The 22368-nt window shown below is 38.3% G+C and overlaps 1 protein-coding gene across 4 annotated transcripts in view; it reads right to left on the reverse strand.

The window, feature by feature from the left end:
• Positions 1-22368, reverse strand: part of bcorl1 (BCL6 corepressor-like 1) — a 149767-nt gene that overhangs the window by 33764 nt on the left and 93635 nt on the right. For all 4 annotated transcript variants that reach the window (XM_028815896.2, XM_051935067.1, XM_051935065.1 and 1 more), the window contains 3 exons: positions 10950-11037; positions 7279-9966; positions 308-446 (listed from right to left, as the gene is read on the reverse strand). In XM_028815896.2, coding sequence (XP_028671729.1) covers positions 308-446; positions 7279-9966; positions 10950-11037 — 2915 coding nt within the window. The remainder of the gene's footprint in view (positions 1-307; positions 447-7278; positions 9967-10949; positions 11038-22368) is intronic.

Below are 22368 nucleotides of genomic sequence, written 5' to 3' on the forward strand. Positions count from 1 at the left end.
GTTTGTTTGATAGGCTAAACAAAAACAATCCTGACTGCTTTTTCTCCAACAGATCAGTCCAATGCAATAAAAAGAAATGAAAAAATTTAGAAGGAAGAAGGTGTTACTTAAGTTTCTAGTGAATTGTCTGAATGGCGTAGCTAGCATATATATAGTGTAAAACACAGATTTCATTGTAAGACATGAAAGAAACAGATAAATGTCTGAACAGCAAACTCAAATAACATTTGCATGTGGTTATTTTACTTTACTGCAGCAGTTACTTCAACGACATCAAAACAAATAACCAGTTTTCCCTGCCACTTACCTTCTTCCTTCTTTGAGACTCCATTAGTCTTTGGTATGATTCCTCGTCTCCTCCTCTTTCTCCTCTTGTCTTCAGGTGGTTGACATACAGGTTGCTTGTTCTTAGCCTCTTTAATTGCAGATACTCGCCTTTTCCTTCGCTATAGGTAAAAAATATAATTAATCATGTCTTTTTTGTTAGGAAAAGCAAAAACAAAGTAAAACAAATTTCTCAAATTCTAGCTATTATCCATAACTCTCACTTGAACGCTATCCTGAACTCCCAAAATGTGTTAGCTAAACATGTCTAATAACTATGGTCCACCTAAATTTATTATTACAGCTAAACAAGAACAAAATGCATGTCAATAATGATTTCCCTTCTACTTCAGTACAGACCAGTTGTTAAAAAATGCATTCAAATGATTCCTATGTTAAGTGTACAAAAGTAATGAAACCTGGTGTTGGGGAGTATAAGTGTGTGCAGGAGTGGTTGTATTCTGTGATGGAATGGTCTCCTAATGCTGCTCACAGGTACATCATACTAGAAATAAGAACATGTTTAGAAGACTGATATGCAGAAATATTAAAATTAAATCAAACTTTGCTTGTTTCAAGAGATCTAATTTTACAAAACATCTTGAATTAACCTAAGAAAGACATCAATCAGTTACAGTTAGTACAGGATGCAACAGCAAGAATCTTACCTAAAAAAAGAAAATCTAAGCATTTTTTATCATTGTTACATTGGTTACCCATGTTGTTTAGAATTGACTTTAAAATACTACCAACTACAAAGCCTTAAATAATCTCGCCCCATCCTTTATTTTGGAATGTCTGTCCCCTTTCACTCCAAGTTGTAACCTCAGATCTTCAAATGAAGGTCTGCTTATAATTCCAACCTGAAATGAAGTGGTGAGGCAGCCCTTTTCTGTTATACACCTAAAATTTGGAGTAATTTACCAATAGAAATTCACCAGGCTAATACTGTAGAACAATTTAAAAAACTGCTAAAAAAACAATTATTTTAAAATGTCTTTTTTGTAGCTATATTTTAGTTGTACCCCTATTAGCCTATGGGCATATTCACACAACGCACGTTTGATCTGTACCGTGCCCAAGCACAATTGCCCCCCCTGTCCCCACTGTGCTTTAAAGTTCTGGGCCCAGATATGCTTTTGGCATCACCATGCAACTTTGTGTAATGCCTAAACAAGATCCGAACAGAGCAAAAGCATACATGTCAAAATCCATCCATCCATTTTCCAACCCGCTGAATCCGAACACAGGGTCACAGGGGTCTGCTGGAGCCAATCCCAGCCAACACAGGGCACAAGGCAGGAACCAATCCCGGGCAGGGTGCCAACCCACCGCAGGACACACACAAACACAATGCACACACTAGGGCCAATTTAGAATCGCCAATGCACCTAACCTGCATGTCTTTGGACTGTGGGAGGAAACCGGAGCGCCCGGAGGAAACCCACGCAGACACGGGGAGAACATGCAAACTCAGGTCTCCTAACTGCGAGACAGCAACGCTACCACTGCGCCACCGTGCCGCCCCATGTCAAAATGATTTTCCTTATTTTGTGTTTTTTTTTTTTTGGAGCTGTGTAGGATAACACTCTGCCCTTTTACAGATGTACTGAGTGTGTAGCACAGCACTTTGCTGTTAATCATGCTGCACGTACGAGAAGATATTTATGAAGACAAAATGGTGTTAAGAGAAGAATTTGCAGATTTTCTTGCCAACTACAATTCACGTTCATCTATAAGGTGAGAATAAAAACCTGTTTTTAACTCAAATGGTATTGAATGAAATGATGTTACATCATTGATGTCATGTTTGTGTTTCATGCTCGGGCACATTTAGCTATCACACTGTTCCCGAATCCTGTTGAACCATGTCCGGGCCCACCTATTCCAAGCGGGCCAGGGCATGGTAGTTAGCCCGACACGGAGTGATCATACTAGTCAAACGAACTAGACTTGGGTGTTATATATGTGGACAAACATGCTTGAGCATGTAACAAATTGCTAGTGTGAGTACACCCTATATGGGCATTGAATTATCACTTTCCTCTGGGTTCTACAATTCCATACTAATCTGTACTATTCTCTGCTGTCTTTTCCAGTTATTCTGTGGTGGCGATCTGTGCCTCAACCACTTGATCAATGAATAGCAGGTGTCCCAGATATCCCCATGACAAAAGGTTTAAGTCATTCCTAAAACAGTAAAGTATAATAATAATAATAATAATAATAATTATTATTATTATTAATAGTAACTATGTCCTGAAACATATCCACCAAGAATAATCTATGTGTCATTACTTGGACAGTGGGATACTGATCACATACTCTGAAAAAAAACCCAGAAATTGCACAATTTGCAAAGATTTAGAGAAAGGATTTACTAACAATCAATTTTCTTTTAAAACAACTTTTTTTACACAAATTATGCTTTCACATCTTTATTAATTTAAACATATTATTCCCATTTTATTTGTTCTAAAAGTGCTTTCAATATTTCATCTTTACTACAGTTTTTCTCCTCCTCAGCACTGCAAAACACAGGAGTGACTGTCTAAAAAATAGGAAAGTTTTTTGGTGCAACCCATTCACACTATCTCTAATGATCAGTGAGTGATTAAATTAATTTATTTTGCAATACTCTGGCTTGAAACTAGCACCATTGCTAGTAAATGAGGACCTCCATGAAGACCGAAACTCTTCACTGTGTACTGTCTGTACTGGGGTTTTGCCACAGTGTTGACACAAAGTTGAAAAGTCTTTGTATGCTGTAGCTTTAACAGTACTCTACACTGGAACCAAGTGGGCATAACACAAACCCTGTAAAAGAGCCTTACACGTTATCCCTTCTCCACAAAAGTTTGCAGTAGGCATTATGCAGTCTGGAAGCTATCTTTCTCCTGGTATCCAACAAACCCAGACTTGTCCAACACACTGCAAGATACTAAAGATGGATTTATCACTTCAGAGAACATGTTTCCACTGCTCCACAGTTCAATGGCATTATGCTTTATACTAATCCAGCTGATGCTTGGTATTGTACATAGTGATCTTGGGCTTGGGTATAGCTGATCAGCCTAGCAAAATCTATTTCATCAAGCTCCTGACACTCGGCTCTTGTGCTGAAGTTGTTTCTAGAGGCAATTTTGAACTCTATTATGAGTGATGCAACAGAGAAATGGCGGTTTTAGCGATATGTGCTTTAGCACTCGGCAGCCCCTCTCTGTGCGTTTACGTGGTCTACCACTTTATGGCTGAGCTGCTGTCGCTGCTAGACACATCCACTTCACAATAATAGCACTTACAGTTGGGCAGATCTAGCAGAACAGAAACTTCATATACTGACTTTGTGGGACAAGTGGCATCCTACGACAGTGTCACATTTAAAGTCATTGAGCTCTTCAGTACACCCCATCCTACTGCTAATGTTTGTCAATGGAGTTTGCTAGGCTATGTGCTTGGTTTTATATAACTGTTAACAATGGGTATGATTGAAACATCCATATCCAATAATTGGTAGGGATATCCACATACATTTGACCATATTGTGTATGAGGACAAATCGAGATTGGGAAAATGGTGTTAAAAAATCATATCATCATTATAAAATGGATTAAAAAGAAAACATGAAAGTACCAATCACATATTAACAAAAATCTGACATTGACTGAAAAAAAATCCAGTTAAAAATATTAGTGATGCCAATTTGTAATGCTGGCAATTTGAGAGCAATTTACTACCAGAAGTTTTTATTTTTGAATGACAGGATAAAACAAGTCCAGGGAGAAGTAACTTGCATGTATTACATGCTGTGGTGCCCAGAAGGTAAACCTCACTTTTCTTTAAGTTGATTAATCTTGCCCACATCTCAGGACATTCAACTGAGATGCATTTTTGAACTAAAGCTATATTCTAAGAAAAAGCTGTAACATAAAACTAAGCCAATGTTCAGCAAATAATTTTGGTTACTATTGCCAGATTGCCCACCTGAAGTAAGACAATGATTAGCAAAGTGCTTATGAATATTTAAGAAATTTGACAGACTACGCTTGCATTTTTTGATTTGCAAAGAGGTTGCCGAATCCCAAAAATGCTCATTATGAAAGTGGACAATAACAGGGAATCAAATAAAAGTGTACTGATGTTGTTGCATCTGTTACAACAGAAACGTTAAATCAAAGTTTTGATAACTTCTAAAAACAAGGTAAACAACAGATCAGTAACTTAATGAGCAAAGAGCATTATGGGGAAAAGCTAGCTATCAAGGGAAGGTTTATTTACTTCTGAAAACACTGTATAACTTAAGAATAAGCACAAATAAACACCGGTATAATAAAAAATAAGAGTGTCTTGATTTTTTTTAATCAGCCAATAATCTGTATGGCCTTCCTTAAAGAACCCCCCTCAAGTCATCCCAGTATTTGTGGGTACCACTCAATAACAGTTGTTAAACAACTGCTTTTAAACTTTAATTTGGCTCAGCATGGTGATATTTAACAAATACATGGAATGACTGAGGTTCCTCAAAGGGAGTTTGGGACCTAAAACTACATTTTTTCTAGCAATCTCATGAGGAATAATCAAGTTTTTGGGAAACACAAGAAATTCTAGCTACGTTTTATTATATAAATGTTTACTTGTGTTTATTATAATGTTTTAACTTGTGAATAAAAATGAACAGGCCAGATAACTACCTATAAAAAATCATAGATGCTCTAATCAGCAGCTTGACTGATTCTCTAATTTTACCTAAAAGCAAATCCTACAGTGAACTTTTTAGTCTTTGTGACTTGTATTTCAAAGCACAGAAACTCAAGCTTAATTATTAAGGTGGCACAGCTTGATGTCTGAAAAAAATCAGGAAAATGTTTAAACTTCATAAACAGAGCAACCATGTTTGGCGTTTAAACTCAGGACGCTGAATTTGAATGGTGGTGCTAACCACTGCAGCACTACGGTGCTCCCAGATTTAATCCATCCATCCATCCATTTCCCAACCCGCTGAATCCGAACACAGGGTCACGGGGGTCTGCTGGAGCCAATCCCAGCCAACACAGGGCACAAGGCAGGAACCAATCCCGGGCAGGGTGCCAACCCACCACAGGACACACACAAACACACCCACACACCAAGCACACACTAGGGCCAATTTAGAATCGCCAATCCACCTAACCAGCATGTCTTTGGACTGTGGGAGGAAACCGGAGCGCCCGGAGGAAACCCACGCGGACACGGGGAGAACATGCAAACTCCACGCAGGGAGGACCCGGGAAGCAAACCCAGGTCCCCAGATCACCCAACTGCGAGGCAGCAGCGCTACCCACTGCGCCACCGTGCCGCCCCCCAGATTTAATGTAATTTAATAATGTGAACAATATTAACCTGTATTATCAGATACTAGACAAAGAGCCCGTTTTGACAACGTAAGATGAAATGGGCACGAGTTTGTGTCAGCAGTGTATGAAGAACAAATGATAAGTAACGAAAAAGTTGTTTTGTAATGATTGTAGTCCGCTTTACTCATTACTGTACAGGCTTGTACTGTTAGTTGATGAATTTTCCAGGCCTATAGTATAATATTGAATGATGAATGTTCCAGTACAGTATGGAATAGTAATAAGTATAAGCACCACAAACCTGATATAGGTGAATTGAATGAATGCGTAATTGAATCAGAATGCGTAATTAGGCCTCGAGCTGTAGTCGAAATCGCCTTTCAGGCCTCTAGAGCTTTAATCGAAGTCGCCTTTCTCTTTGAATTTTTGCAGCCGTAAATCCGCCGCCTGCCACGAAGTTGGGGTTGGATGTCGGTCTCGTAAGGTTTTTCAGGCAGCTACGCAGAAGGCAACTGCACATTCGGCTTCGGACGGACGTGAGTGAGTGAGTGAGTGAGGAGGCAGGCGAATTATGTATTAAGATATTTTTACTTACTGAATAGTAGGTTACATAAAATGCAGACCATCACAACCCTGAACATCTCACCTGTCATGAATTAATACACAAAGCCTTGTTTCTTTTGAACAATTAACACAAATGTAATAACTAGAAGTCATGAAGCACTATATATCTACTGTCTATATATAAAATCCTAAGCCTAAAAGTGCAATGATTTTGTGCAACGATTTTATGTGACATTTTTATGTCATGTTTTTTGTCACGCTTTAAATCGGGCTTATTTTAAAACCTATATATATACGGTTTAGTATCATTCTTCTCAGAATTTATCGAACTTTAATGTGATGTTTTTAGATTTTCAGATACTTACGTCAGCAACAACGATCCAACAGCTGATCGAGCAAAGAGTAGGTTAAAAAAAAAAAAACTATTTGTTTCCCATTGTATCACTGTTTAAGAGGGGGTTTCAGAGAAGCGATCACATCTTCTTGGGGTGCGTTCTGCCCCCCTCTTCACAACGCATGCGGTAAAGACGCGAAGAGGCTGGAGCGTAGCGCAGGCCAGGGGGGTTGGCGAGTCGAAGCGAGCAAGGGGGAACCCCCTAGTGCCATATTATATTTGATTTGAAAAAATAAATGTACCAACATTAAAGTGCACATGCCTTATCAGCAGCACAGGTTCATAATCAAAACATTATTAATTTTTGGTTTAACCTTTCACATGAGTCACAAGGCCACTGAGGATTCATCATAAAATGCAATATTAAAAAATTAGTAAAAAGTTAATATTTATTAAGGCTGATAATTAATTATACTAATTTAAATGCGCCATTTGTTTTAGGGGAAATAATGTATAACAATTGCTGATGTGTTTTATAGATTTTAACAATGATCAGAAATTATCTAAGGCAATCAAATGTATGTCAATACAAAGTTTACAGTGCACACCAAAATCCCTTTGAAGACTAGAAAATAATGCTTAAATTGACACCTTATACATTCTGCTAATACTAATCCAGTGTCTAAAACATAAAAACCATTATTTAAAAGATTATAATCATACCTTCTTTTTTTGATGATCCACTTCACATGTTTTGCCATTCTCTTCCTTCATGCTTTTGGTACACATTACTTTGTCTCTTACTGAGTCAGAGGAATGGCTGGTCTTCTTCAGTTTTGGACGTTTTTTGGGAATCTTTTGTGTTTTCTGCTCCTGCAATGCATCCCCAGTCTCTTTGGTTCCATTTTTTGTTTCCACATGGGCAGAAGTGGTACACTGTCCATTAAGAAAGGCCAAAGTTATCCCTTCCAACTTAACACATGGAGACAGACCTTTGAACTCATTCTGGTCCTCACTCTTGCCACAAAGTTCAGGTTCTGGGTAGCTTTGGCATTCCTGAAAAGGGACTTCTTTAGAGTTAAAGCCTATGCGAGAAAAGCCACTCACCTTGGAAGCTATTAAGAACTTATTGCTGAGATCATGATCACCTTTGACTTCCTTGACCATATCTCCTGAAACATTTTCCAATTTGTTTTGTTCACTGTTATGTACTGTTCCTTCATTGTTATGGGATACTGCAGAAGTTTTACAAGTGGCATGTTTTGGAGTACATGGTTCAACCCTTAAATCAAAAGGTACCACTTTGTTTGACGTTGTATGGATCACAGTCTTACTGCCAGATCCCCCAGACTTCTGACATGATAGATTTCCCTGGCAATAATCACCTACAGAAGAACTCACTGGAGTATCAGGTATTCTAGTTTTGATGACAGTTTCCAGGTTTATTAAAGATGATTCTAATTTGTTCTCATTTTCTGTCACTGAAAGGTGTAGGCCTAATGCATCTGTCAGTTCACTGTCTGGAACAGGCTGTTTTTCATTCATGTTAGTTGGTAACTGGTCTTGGAGTTTTCCTTGAACTAGATTTGTCTGTGTTGATGAGATACATTTGAGAGGTATATGAATTGTCTGCTGTAATACAGATTGTGACTGTGGACATATGGTTTTTGAAGAGCCAAGTTTGCAATGAGAATATAAAGTAGTTGGAACAGTCACCAGTAAAGGAAATGTTTCCTGGGTAGAACCAAGCCCGTTTCCAGATGAATGATCACTGCTAGGTTTCTTAGAAATACAGTTCTGTTGTAAATTATTAGAAAAATGTTGAGTTGATTTAACACCAGAAAGCAAAGTCTTCTGTTCCTTTTGGTCAATTATTGAGATTGTTTCTTGCTTGGCAACACTATGAAGATCCTCCACAAAACCACCTTTTCCATCTTTGGTTTGCAAGGTGGAAGCAAGAACTGGGTTTGCTACACCAACATAAGTTCCCAGCACAGTTCCAACAGAACTGTGTAACGGAGTCTTAATCCAGGATGCAGGAGCTTCCTTGGGCTGACAAGACAACTGATCCCCAGATTTTTTTGGATGCACTCCACCATTTCTTACAGAGTCTGGAAATATCATAAATGGAGATGTGAATCCTAAATTGCCTGCCTGAGTCGATGGTAACCGCTTTAAAGAAGAAAGATCATTCTTGGTGGCTTCCATGGGAGTCAGCACTGGCATAGGCGGCGTTTTCCGGAGGTCTTTTGCCACCTTCTGCCGCTTAGATTTTGCAGACAAATCAAGGGGTATATCTCTAACTTCAAGAGGAGTGACAACAGACTGTTCTTCAAGAGAAGGTGGACATTTCATCTGAACATAAGTTAATGGAGGCGTCTCAGTACAGATGTGGAGTAAACTCTTTTCTTTTTCACTGTGAATCTTAGGGTGTGCAGTCAAGGTTGACAGAGAATGTGTGTTTGTTACACTGAGGCAAACCGATGAATGGGAAGCTAATGGAAGAGAGGGCTGGGGGGTTGATGCTGCCTGAGGTTGTTTAGTGGGAAGTGACAGTGACAAAGGTGCAGCCACAGAAACAGCAGGTGTGCATAAAACCGTGGTGATATTAGAACTCTTGATGACAGAGGGCAACCCTGATGCAGCAGTACATTTTTCGGAAATGCAAGATGATTTGGACTCAGCAGAAAGTGTTCTGCTTAAGGAAAAGTTAAAATGGTTTGTGCTTAACTTTGTAATCGTGCCAACATTTATATTTTGTAAGTTTTGCTCTGGTACTAATTGTGATGAATTGGCTTCTTTGGAGTTTCCAACAGTCTTTCCCAATGCCACAGGAAGTGTTATTTTACAGAATGGTGATCCACAGCTTGTAGATGGTGTAAATGCCATAGGCTGAGCTTGGTTAAATAGTGAAGGGCATTGAAATGTTGTGGAAAGATTGACTAAAGGCTGGGCCTGCTTCAGCGGCAGACTTGCTCTTTTTGCTGATCCAGTTGCACTAAAGCAAGGGCTCATTGGCAAAGGAAGACAGTTCATAGGCCCTGCAGGCCACTGTTGTCCAGGAATAGCTGTAATGCAATCTGAAGTAAGCTTAGACTCCTCACCTTTCTCAGACAGTGTCTTTTTTGCAGAGGATATATTTGATGATAGTGCCTTGTCCTGAATATTTGAGACAATACACTGAGTGTACCTGCTGTCATCACAAACCACAACCTCAGATGGAGTATCTTGAACACTGTTTGATGTTTGATTCGACAACCCCATTGATACGGCTGGTCGCACATCTGTAAGTTCAGAAGATGTGGAGTCTATAGGGCAACGTCCAACCATATTCTCTAACATTGCCAAAGATGTGCCATCTTCCTTGTTACCTTCTTCTCTATCCTCATTGCTCATCTGATTAGAGTTCACCTTAATGTTTAAGAAACACAGCAAAGAAAAAAATTAGTATTTTCTTACATAACTCAAGAATTTAACTGGGGGAATTTTACAATATAAATTCCTTCAAATTATTATTTTTACCACATTTGGACATCTTTAGTCACAACATATGCAGCAGTTCACAAGATTAGCCTTGTTACTTTTCATAAAAAATAAAATAATTTTGTCCATTGAAAAAGAGAATTTCAAATAAAGAATAAAATTTCACAAATGTATTGTGAAATTCAAGGGCAAATGTTTACAATTTTGAATCAAACTACAGTTATCCTTTTATAACTTTCTGATATTAAAGTAGTTATGTGTGCAATGTGATTCCACTATTGGCAAGCAAGTATTGCTGCACTCTTTAAAGGGTTTGACACACATCTGCTTGCATTTTTCTAGAAGATTATGAGCAAACGTAAGTTTTTCTTTTCAAATCTGACAAGTCCAAATAAAATTGCTATATTCAACCAATCACTAAGCAATTTTATGGAACTTACCTTAAAGATAATTAATACTTATTTCGACATTCCACAAATTTCATTTTTCAGTCTCAAAGATTAGAAACACTAAAATATTTTTTTTTTCCAAATCACAGGGGCTACTCAGTAACATTTTATCGCCTATATTATCACTTTTGAAAATCTGCAATTAAGTTAAGGATTTGTATTTGCCTGATAGATGTTAACATAGGATTTCCTGCTAGGATTAAAACACTGTCACATATACTATTGCTAAGCAAAATTATTGCAAATTAAGTTTACTACGTAGGGTACAAAGAAACAGTGTGACATTGGATTCCCTTCACCTCCTCATCAAGAACAACTGAATAAGAAAGAGAGGTAATACCTGGATATTTAAACTAACAATTCCACAAAATAAGTTAAAGAAATACTTTGTTGATCTACCTTCTAATTAAAAGAAAACAAAATGCGTATGGATCTGTGAAACTGAAATTAAGAAGCCATTACCTGTAAAGGAGAAGTGTTACTGCAACATTCTTTAATTGTCAGCTGTGTAGCTGTTTGGGTTGTATCCTCCTCTGCGAAAGATGCCTTTCTGATAAAGAAATAAGAAATAAAAAGTGTGAATAACCAAAATCCACAAAATAAATACATATTCCAAAAGACTTGCTTTTCATATTTACGACAAACAAATAAATAAATAAATTCAAATCAAAAACTACTCTTTTTGGTACTTTTTATAAATTTAGTTTCAATTCTAAAATGTGGTCTGAATGCATCATCCATCTTGTAATACAGGGTGGTCCAGATCTAACTATGCAACTTTTAGATCTGGACCACCCTATAGAAATGTGTAGCAAAGGGGAGGCTGCAGTTAAAAAATATTTAATTCAATAAATCATGATCAATAAAACATTAATGGACAAAGAATAATTTAGGGTGACTCACTTTAGTTAAAGGGCTTGGGGTGAAAAATTCAAATATTTAAAAGCTAAACACAGAAAAGAGAAACAATGCATCTTTATCAGTATTACTTGTCTAAGCTCTTTCTGAATTACTGATAAAAACATTACATGAAAAAACAGCTAACTTGTAACATAATTATTGTGAAAACCTGCTTTGAGTTTCTCCACAAACTTTTACTGTATGGTTCATCATCCAAGCATTTAAGGTTTACTTGAGAAAAATATAACCTAAACTAAATAACTTCCACCTGTAGGAAGCCAGAATGGAAAGAATCATAGTTGGAGACAATTATTCACATATCTTACATGAATTCTGTAATAAATTAATGTAAGACAATGAGGACAGTAGTTAGACATATCAGGATTCTACAATATTCTGTGCTAAAACTATTCACTCCCTTATCATTAGGTGGGAAAAGTTCCACCCGAGCCTTATAAAGTAGGAACAGGTTGAAGGGATATATGAATGGATCTAGTAGCTTAATAGCAGGAAGCTTAAATTTTAAGTTCCACACTATACCCTCTGGACTGCAAAGCAATCATAATGAAACATAGTACTTAAGGAATACTGCAAAATTTAAAAGCTTAGAACAAATATTTTTCCATTTTTTAAAAATAATTAACGGTAGTCTTTATACTTTAAGATTACATACTTGTTTTAACTTTTATGGTTGAAGAACACTTGACAACATAGTTCCAAAAGAAAATAATCTTCACATTTCACAAAGCAGTCAAGAAATAGAATAGAATACTCAGTTAAATTAAACTTGTCATTATCCCTATCATTTCATTAAAAGAGTCCAAAATATAATTTATTAGAAAGTTATAAAATTTTAAACTACTAACACTGCTTTAAAATTAAATGAGTAGAGATCCATGTAGAACACACACTAAGGATTTAACTTGTATTTGTACACTAGCAAAATACCCGCGCTTCGCAGCGGAGAAGTAGTGTGTTAAAGAGGTTATGTAAACATCCATCCATCCATTTTCCAACCCGCTGAATCCGAACACAGGGTCACGGGGGTCTGCTGGAGCCAATCCCAGCCAACACAGGGCACAAGGCAGGAACCAATCCCGGGCAGGGTGCCAACCCACCGCAGGACATACACAAACACACCCACACACCAAGCACACACTAGGGCCAATTTAGAATCGCCAATCCACCTAACCTGCATGTCTTTGGACTGTGGGAGGAAACCGGAGCGCCCGGAGGAAACCCACGCAGACACGGGGAGAACATGCAAACTCCACGCAGGGAGGACCCGGGAAGCGAACCCAGGTCCCCAGATCTCCCAACTGCGAGGCAGCAGTGCTACCCACTGCGCCACCATGCCGCCCTTATGTAAACATATATATACATATACATATATATACATATCTACATATACACATATCTACATATACATATATATACATATAAACATATATATATATATATATATATACACATCCACATATATATACATATATATATATATACACATATCAACATATATATACACATACATATACACACATACATACACACACACATATACATACATACATAGTGCGCTGTGATTGTTACATGGGAGGGAGACGACAAATCACAGCTTCCCGCTTTCTAATCGGGCCTGTGATTGGTGCTTTGACTGATGCTCAGATCCCACAGTATCTCGCCTTAGGAGAGGCGTTAGGCAAGTGTAATTGAATAGCGGTGCTGCAAGTTTAGCTTTACACCTGTTTTTAAGGCTTATTGACTGAAAGGGGCTTTCATGAAAAAAGTTAGGGCTTTGCTACAGGATACACCCTCCACAAGTTAAGGAAGTAAAAATAAAGGTATATATTTCTATTTTATTTAAACCTTTTAAGTTTGCATGCGGGTGGTATGGTGGCGCAGTGAAAGGTGCCAGTTAGGAGACCCGGGTTCGCTTCCCTGCGTGGAGTTTGAATGTTCTCCCCGTGTCTGTCTGGGTTTCCTCCCACAGTCCAAAGACATGCAGGTTAGGTGCATTGGCGATTCTAAATTGTCCCTGGTGTGTGGGTGTGTGTGGATGTGTGCACCCTGCGGTGGGCTGGCACCTTGCCCGGGGTTTGTTTCCTGCCTTGTGCCCTGTGTTGGCAGGGACTGGCTCCTGTATTTAGGATATAGCGGGTTGGATAATGGATGGATGGACATTTGTATGTATAGCCCCATTTGCCCGTTTTCGTTTTTTTTCTTTCTTCAGTAATATTTCAGCAAACCCGGAGCTTGTCAGTTCAAATCCTGGTACTGACACCACTGTGTGACCCTGAGGAAGTCAATTCACCTGCCTGTGCTGCAAAAAACAAAAGTAATGTAACAAATTGTACCTCAGATGTTGCAAGTTGCTGGAATAAAGGCATAAGTCAAATAGATAAATATGTATTATACACATAGGAACTATTCATTTATTTTCAGTTAAGTCATCTGCAGCAAACCTTTAGAAATGAGGGTTTCTCCTTTTTAGATAGTGCAAACTGTTTCTTCTTCATTGAGGTTTTCTCTTGGAGAGCTTTTTTCATTTCATTGAAAATTAAAGCAGCAGCTGCCAAAATATGTAGCTTTCTTATTAATTTTTCAACATTGTGTAAAATAACTTTATAAAGTAACATAAAAGGTTTAAATACTGGTTATCCTTTTACACTAAAATATTATTAAAGAGATACAAAAAAAGTAAAATGCATATGTTGCTTTTCTTTAAGGAGATTAAATATTACTGAAGAAAGAAAAAAAAAAAACTAAAACAGCCAAATGGGGCTATGCATACGAGCTTAAAAGGTTTAAATAAAACAGAAATATATACCTTTATTTTTACTTCCTTAACTTGTGGAGGGTGTATCCTGTAGCAAAGCCCTAACTTTTTTCTTGAAAGCCCATTTCAGTCAATAAGTCTTAAAAAGAGGTGTAAAGATATTGACAATAAGCTACGCAAACCCACCAAGACATGGAATCGTTTAAATCAAGGCGCGAGTCGAAAAACACCATCCCATACTATTAGTTAACGATTAACACATTTCTATATGTATTGTAAGCATACAATACAACTGATAATATGTTGCGCTTATTTATCTGGTGTACCAACATTTTTGCGCGTTTAACGGCTGAAATCCAACGTGGTTTGTGCCCTTCAGAATGAAAACAGTTTGCATTTACCTTTTTAATAAAAGGCGAGCTTTTAAGCCTGAGAAATCACCCCGTAAATGCACAGGTTTAATTGCACATGTGTTAATATGTATGCTTACACACTGTTTCTTCTTCATTGAGGTTTTCTCTAGCATGTAGACTGGGGTAATTACATTCACCGCATTCGTAGTCTGAATCACAATCTGATTGTATGGGTGGTTACCTACCAGGTAACGCTTATGGTTGGCCAGCAAGTCAGCTAACAACAGCCACGGTGCCTTCAGTTGTGAGAAGCAGATTATAGAATGGTTGAAAATAGTTTACTGTCAAATAATGCAAAGAGTACGCGACACGTGTTTCGCCCTAATTCTTGGCTCATCAGGCGTACACACTCACTGCACTCCTTTACGGGAATCAAACCTCGGACGTCAGTGCTAGAGGGGCTTCGCAGCGGTGAAGTATTGCTTTTAAATTTTAATTAAGAAGAAAAGAAAACCTTTTTAAATGGTGGGAAAATATACCAATAACAATTTGTTAAGGATCTGTTTTTTTGTGAAGCTGCCTTTACACAGCCTGTCCGCTGTTTTATAAACGAACGCCATATAAGGCAGTCCTTTCTCCTTCACAGTCAGTTCACGTGATTACGTGTGAGGCGTGATGACGCAATACGCAACCCCTGCAAACCCACCTCCCACGGCAGGCGAGCTGCAGTCTATTACTGTATATGGACAAAAAAAGAGGTTCCAGTTATGATCATTATGCTTTGAATTTCGAAATGAAACCTGCCTAACTTTTGTAAGTAAGCTGTAAGGAATGAGCCTGCCAAAATTCAGCCTTCCACCTACACGGGAAGTTGGAGAATTAGTGATGAGTGAGTGAGTGAGTGAGTGCTTTGCCTTTTATTAGTATAGATAAAAAAAAAACCAAGATTCAAAAGTTGGGCTAACCGGCTTCAGTAAATGGATAGGTGAACAGCTTATAAACCATCATATGATACTGATTGCTCTAAACTTGATAGAGTAAAGTACACTCATACTCTTCTTCTCCAGCAATATCAAGAGGCACACGCTAATAGCCAGGAGATTAACTTTGACATGAAATACTAATTAGAGCATAAAATATTGTTACAAGAATAGCATAGTCTCCAAAATTGAAATACTACCTTGGTGTAAAACAAAAGAACTCTTGGCTAATTGCACCTTTATCTTCAATATTATTTCAAATTCTTACTGTAAAAATGTAGAAACAGACAAAAATTCTTACATGCTATAGAAACTGTCCCTGTATTGACCATAATAGAGACACTGATTTGGTTCAAAACTTAACTTTGTGCACTAACATAATTGTACTTAAAATCATCTTGTGCACACTAGCCCTAATGCTTCGTCCTACACCAGGTCACTATCCAGGTAGAGTTTGCACATTCTTACCATGTCTGCATGTTTTTTTCTCCAGGTACCCTGAATGAATCAGTTACAGTTCTTTAATGTTTTCAATCATTTTAAATTATTTTAATCATACACAAGTGAAACATCCATTTACATATTTTCTATGGACCCATTGAAAAAAAGTGTTAACCAAGCATCAATATGTGCTAGGAACATCTGTCAAGAGATGGGATACAAAATTACACTGTGGCTAGTCATCTCTCAAAGATGACCAAGGACTAGCCAACTTTCAACAATAGTGATAGTAGAAAATATTGCCACAGTGGAGTTAATCATACTGTAGAATAGAAGAGTGATGGAATGCATGAAATAGCAGACACTAAACGGATTAATTATGGGTCATTTGAATCAGTTCTTCATGAACAATTAAATATGAGCAAGATCTGTGTACACTGGGTACTTTGAATGTTGACTCTTAAAATGAAGCGTCACTACATACAATATTCCAAGGAGAATTTCAACGAATAAATATGGACTGGAAAAGTTTCATGACCGGGAGTTCAAACAACAGTCTTAAAAATGGGAACATGGTGATTCTCCAAATCCCAATTGAGTATAAGATCACATTAACTTTTTTATAATAGTGCAGATGTAGTACTTATTGATTGCATTGCTCAGATGCCTACATAACTAGTCTATAAAATTCTAATGTTTGCTGCAGTCCATTAGGGAAAAACAGTAAGGGATATTTGTCAACCAGTTTACTTCTGCTTCATGACAATCCCAAAGCCACAAACCAAAGGGTTGCAAAGGCTGCTCTGCAAAGCCATGGATATGTTATTGATACTATATAAGGATAATGGCCACACGAACATCCACACTAACACAAAGACAGAATAGACATCACTCCACAAGTGGCCAAATCATGTTCATGTATATCTAAAACTGTTGAAAATCTGAAGTTGAAATTTTGAGGGGAAAACTTTAAAAATATATACAAATAATGTAATAGTAACAAAAAATGCAGTAAATGCAACAGCTGAGTATTTATGTTTTGAAAGTGAATCATTACCCATGCTGATGTTGAACGCACAAGCACAAGGTGAAAGGAAAATAGGCAAAGGGAACCCTCCATGATGGCTATGCTTTAATCTGACATGCCAAAAGATGAAAGCAGCATGAAAAGTTTAAAAACAAATGCTGTATGTTGTTTTCTGAAAAAATAAATCCATGTTTAAAAAAAGTAAAATTGATAGTGCACCCAGTCTAATGTATACCTTTTACAGTGGGTACAGAAAGTATTCAGACCCCCTTCAATTTTTCACTCTTTGTCATATTGCAGACTTTTGCTAAAATCATTTAAATTAATTTTTTCCCTCATTAATGTACCCACAGCACCCCATATTGACAAACAAAAAAAAGAATTTTTGAAATTGTTGCAGATTTATTAAAAAAGAAAAACTGAAATATCACATGGTCCTAAGTATTCAGACCCTTTGCTCAGTATTTAGTAGAAGCACCCTTTTGAGCTAATACAGCTATGAGTCTTCTTGGGAAAGATGCAACAAGTTTTTCACACCTGGATTTGGGGATCCTCTGCCATTCCTCCTTGCAGATCCTCTCCAGTTCTGTCAGGTTGGATGGTAAACGTTGGTGGACAGCCATTTTTAGGTCTCTCCAGAGATGCTCAATTGGGTTTAAGTCAGGGCTCTGGCTGGGCCATTCAAGAACAGTCACAGAGTTGTTGTGAAGCCACTCCTACGTTATTTTAGCTGTGTGCTTAGGGTCATTGTCTTGTTGGAAGGTAAACCTTCGGCCCAGTCTGAGGTCCTTAGCACTCTGGAGAAGGTTTTTGTCCAGGATATCCCTGTACTTGGCCGCATTCATCTTTCCCTCGATTGCAACCAGTCGTCCTGTCCCTGCAGCTGAAAAACACCCCCACAGTATGATGCTGCCACCGCCATGTTTCACTGTGGGGACTGTATTAGACAAGTGATGAGCAGTGCCTGGTTGTCTCCACACATACCTCAGTGCAAGAAACATGACAGCCCGCATGGAGTTTGCTAAAAGACACCTGAAGGACTCTGAGATGGTGAGAAATAAGATTCTCTGGTCTGATGAGACCAAGATAGAACTTTTTGGCCTTAATTCTAAGCGGTATATGTGGAGACAACCAGGCACTGCTCATCACTTGTCCAATACAGTCCCCACAGTGAAGCATGGCGGTGGCAGCATCATACTGTGGGGGTGTTTTTCAGCTGCAGGGACAGGACGACTGGCGGCCAAGTACAGGGATATCCTGGACAAAAACCTTCTCCAGAGTGCTAAGGACCTCAGACTGGACCGAAGGTTTACCTTCCAACAAGACAATGACCCTAAGCACACAGCTAAAATAACGAAGGAGTGGCTTCACAACAACTCTGTGACTGTTCTTGAATGGCCCAGCCAGAGCCCTGACTTAAACCCAATTGAGCATCTCTGGAGAGACCTAAAAATGGCTGTCCATCAACGTTTACCATCCATCCTGACAGAACTGGAGAGGATCTGCAAGGAGGAATGGCAGAGGATCCCCAAATCCAGGTGTGAAAAACTTGTTGCATCTTTCCCAAGAAGACTCATGGCTGTCTTTCCCAAGAAGACTCATGGCTGTATTAGCTCAAAAGGGTGCTTCTACTAAATACTGAGCAAAGGGTCTGAATACTTAGGACCATGTGATATTTCAGTTTTTCTTTTTTAATAAATCTGCAACAATTTCAAAAATTCTTTTTTTTGTCTGTCAATATGGGGTGCTGTGTGTACATTAATGAGGGAAAAAGTTAATTTAAATGATTTTAGCTAATGGCTGCAATATGACAAAGAGTGAAAAATTGAAGGGGGTCTGAATACTTTCTGTACCCACTGTAGGTCAATCTTTTGTTCATTCACTACTGGCACTATTGTGATTGACGGCCCCCAACACCCATGTTGCTATTGCACACTTAGAGATGCATGTCAAGGCCAGCTATGAATCAGTTCTGCATTAAAACTCTTTTGGAATAAATCTAAATAATTATTTTTTTAAATACATATACACAATCTGCGGTGGGCTGGAGCCCTGCCCGGGGTTTGTTTCATGCCTTGCGCCATGTGTTAGCTCGGATTGGCTCCAGCATACCCCCGTGACCCTGTAGTTAGGATATAGCGGGTTGGATAATGGATGGATGGACATATACACAATACCAGGCTCAAATTATCACTAACAAAGCTGATTTACAAGTATTTTTGTTGTATTGCTTTTTTTTCTTGTAAATTTATTGAATTCTTGACCATGAAAGTGCATCTGTATTTGTAGAGCAATCAGAACAATTAAGTTGCTGACTGCTGCTATTGCAAACTGTGCCACCACAGCCACTGTGAAATACATCCACAGTTGTGGGTGTCCGTTAAGCACTGCCACCAAAAAGCCTTACCTTATAGACCAGAAAGCCTTTACCCTATGTGAAATTATGTAAATTACATTCAGAAATGAAACCAGAATGCTACTTGTGTGAAAACAATATTTTAAATTACAGTCAACATGGGTTTAACAGAAGAACAACATGCAAAATGAACTGGTTTTTACTTTAGGAGCTGACAGCTGAAAAGAGTAGACAAAAGAAAAAAGTATATGTTATAATTTACATAAGCATTCAAAAAGACCTTGACATAATTGAACGAGAAGTAATCCTGAACATAAAAAGTTACTGGTATCTCTTATTTGGATTAAGAGTAGCTTGACAGGTGGAAAAGCATACATGTAAGTGGAAAATGTGTCACAGAATTCTGTTAAGAGTATTACTTTTTCTAATTTTTAATGATGACAGATTTGGACACAGTAAGGAACATGCGTAATGTACAAGCAACACTAAAAACAGAAGGATCGCAATTACTGGTGAGGCTGCAAAAACAGTTCAGTAAAACCTGGAAATTTTTCAAATGATACACATACTTTGAAAATGCTGACTAATGTATAAAAGTCCAAACTGCTACATGTAGGTAAAAAGAGTGTTCGTTAAAAAAATAAGCCAAGTTTGCAAAGGACTAGGGGTTACAATAACAAAACATTCTCATCCTTTAAGCAATGCCTAGAAACAACTAAATATTTAACTAAAATGTTAGGTTACATGGTAAAAACTACTAAATGTAAGTCAAGAAATGTTATGCTGTGCCTCTATAAAACATTTAGTGAGTCCACATATGGAGTACTGTGTACAGTTGTGGTTATCAGTGTTTTTGTTACACTTGGTTGCAACTGGAGCCTATCCCAGCAAACACACGGAACAAGGTACGAAGTTGACCTGATGAGGGCACCAGTCCATCCCAGGGCAAGCACAACCAAACACATTATGGCCAATTCAACTAAACCTTGCAAAACTACATCGAAGGAATACCAGAAACTTGAACCCTGGACTTCTTAATGCAAGGCAACAGCATTACCACTGTACCACCGCAGCACAACTTACAATAACTATTAGCTAACCAAACAGAGTTGATGGTCTGAATGGATTTATTCCATTTGTAAAATGTCTGATGTACAAGATTTCTTCACATGCCTTCTTAGCTGGCTGGCTGGTTTACAACATTACTAACATTCACCAATTAAGACAGACCCAGGCCTTTACACTATCATTACTGCTAATATATATTATTTTATTTTTTATATGCAGTGTAAAAATAAACACAAAGAAGGAATGAAATAGTAAAGAACACAAAATTTCAACCAGAGACAAACTACAAAAGTTTTGGATTCTGTCTAATAGATGGGATTTCATGCAAATATTGTGTGCAAGCACAGTGAAATAGTATACAGTAATCCCTCCTCCATCGCGGGGGTTGCGTTCCAGAGCCACCCGCGAAATAAGAAAATCCGCGAAGTAGAAACCATATGCTTATATGGTTATTTTTATATTGTCATGCTTGGGTCACAGATTTGCGCAGAAACACAGGAGGTTGTAGAGAGACAGGAACGTTATTCAAACACTGCAAACAAACATTTGTCTCTTTTTCAAAAGTTTAAACTATGCTCCATGACAAGACAGAGATGACAGTTCTGTCTCACAATTAAAAGAATGCAAACATATCTTCCTTTTCAAAGGAGTGCGCGTCAGGAGAGAGAGAGACAGAGAGAGAGAACAAAGCAAGCAGTCAAAAATCAATAGGGTTGTTTGGCTTTTAAGTATGCGAAGCACCGCCGGTACAAAGCTGTTGAAGGCGGCAGCTCACACCCCCTCCGTCAGGAGCAGGGAGAGACAGAGAGACAGAGAAAAACAAAGTCAAAAATCAATACGTGCCCTTTGAGCTTTTAAGTATGCGAAGCACCGTGCAGCATGTCGCTTCAGGAAGCAGCTGCACACAGAAGGTAGCAACGTGAAGATAATCTTTCAGCATTTTTAGACGAGCGTCCCTATCGTCTAGGTGTGCGAACAGCCCCCCTGCTCACACCCCCCTATGTCAGCGCAAGAGAGAGAGAGAGAGAAAGTAAGTTGGGTAGCTTCTCAGCCATCTGCCAATAGCGTCCCTTGTATGAAATCAACTGGGCAAACCAACTGAGGAAGCATGTACCAGAAATTAAAAGACCCATTGTCCTCAGAAATCCGCGAACCAGCAAAAAATCTGCGATATATATTTAAATATGCTTACATATAAAATCCGCGATAGAGTGAAGCCGCGAAAGGCGAAGCGCGATATAGCGAGGGATCACTGTATCCCACTAACTTTCAAAGTCTTCTACTTGTTCTCATTTATTTTCTCCAATGCTCTGACTACAGTGCCTAATAGACACAGTTCCAGCTCCATCATTACATTTGCTGACAAGACCACCATCATGGCCTGATCACCAACAATGAAGAGATAACTTACAGAGAAGAAGCCTACCTCATGACTCAATTGTGCCAGGACATCATAAAGGCTCACCAGTGCCTCTACTTTTTCAGATGTCTAATGACAGCTTGCATTCTCCATCTGTTCTCAGAAACATCTGGAATCCATATTCACTGTATGCATCACCTTCAAGTATGGCACCTACTTGGGTCAGAGTCGTAAACAGGTGCAGAGGGTGGTGATGGTAGCAACAACAATTATTGGCACCCTTCTATGGATGATATATACAACACTTGCTGCCATAGAAAGGCAAATGAGAAATAAAAACCTCAACGATCATGTGCTGCCATTTTCTTATGCCTACCAATTGGCAAACATGACAGACTATTGACACTTACACCGGTACATTCAGAAACAGTTTCTATATACAGTCCATAAGGTTGCTAAACAGACAAGCTATAAAACAAAAATTGGAACATACTAGTATGTACGTACACACACTCATACAATTACTGGGACCCCTGGTAAAGATAAGTAAAACGGATTGTAAAAATATCACCTTTTGATGAATTACCTTAACCTTGCACCGGACAAATAAGAAAAGCAAA

Source organism: Erpetoichthys calabaricus, chromosome 12 (genome assembly GCF_900747795.2).
Source record: "Erpetoichthys calabaricus chromosome 12, fErpCal1.3, whole genome shotgun sequence".
NCBI lineage: Eukaryota > Metazoa > Chordata > Cladistia > Polypteriformes > Polypteridae > Erpetoichthys > Erpetoichthys calabaricus.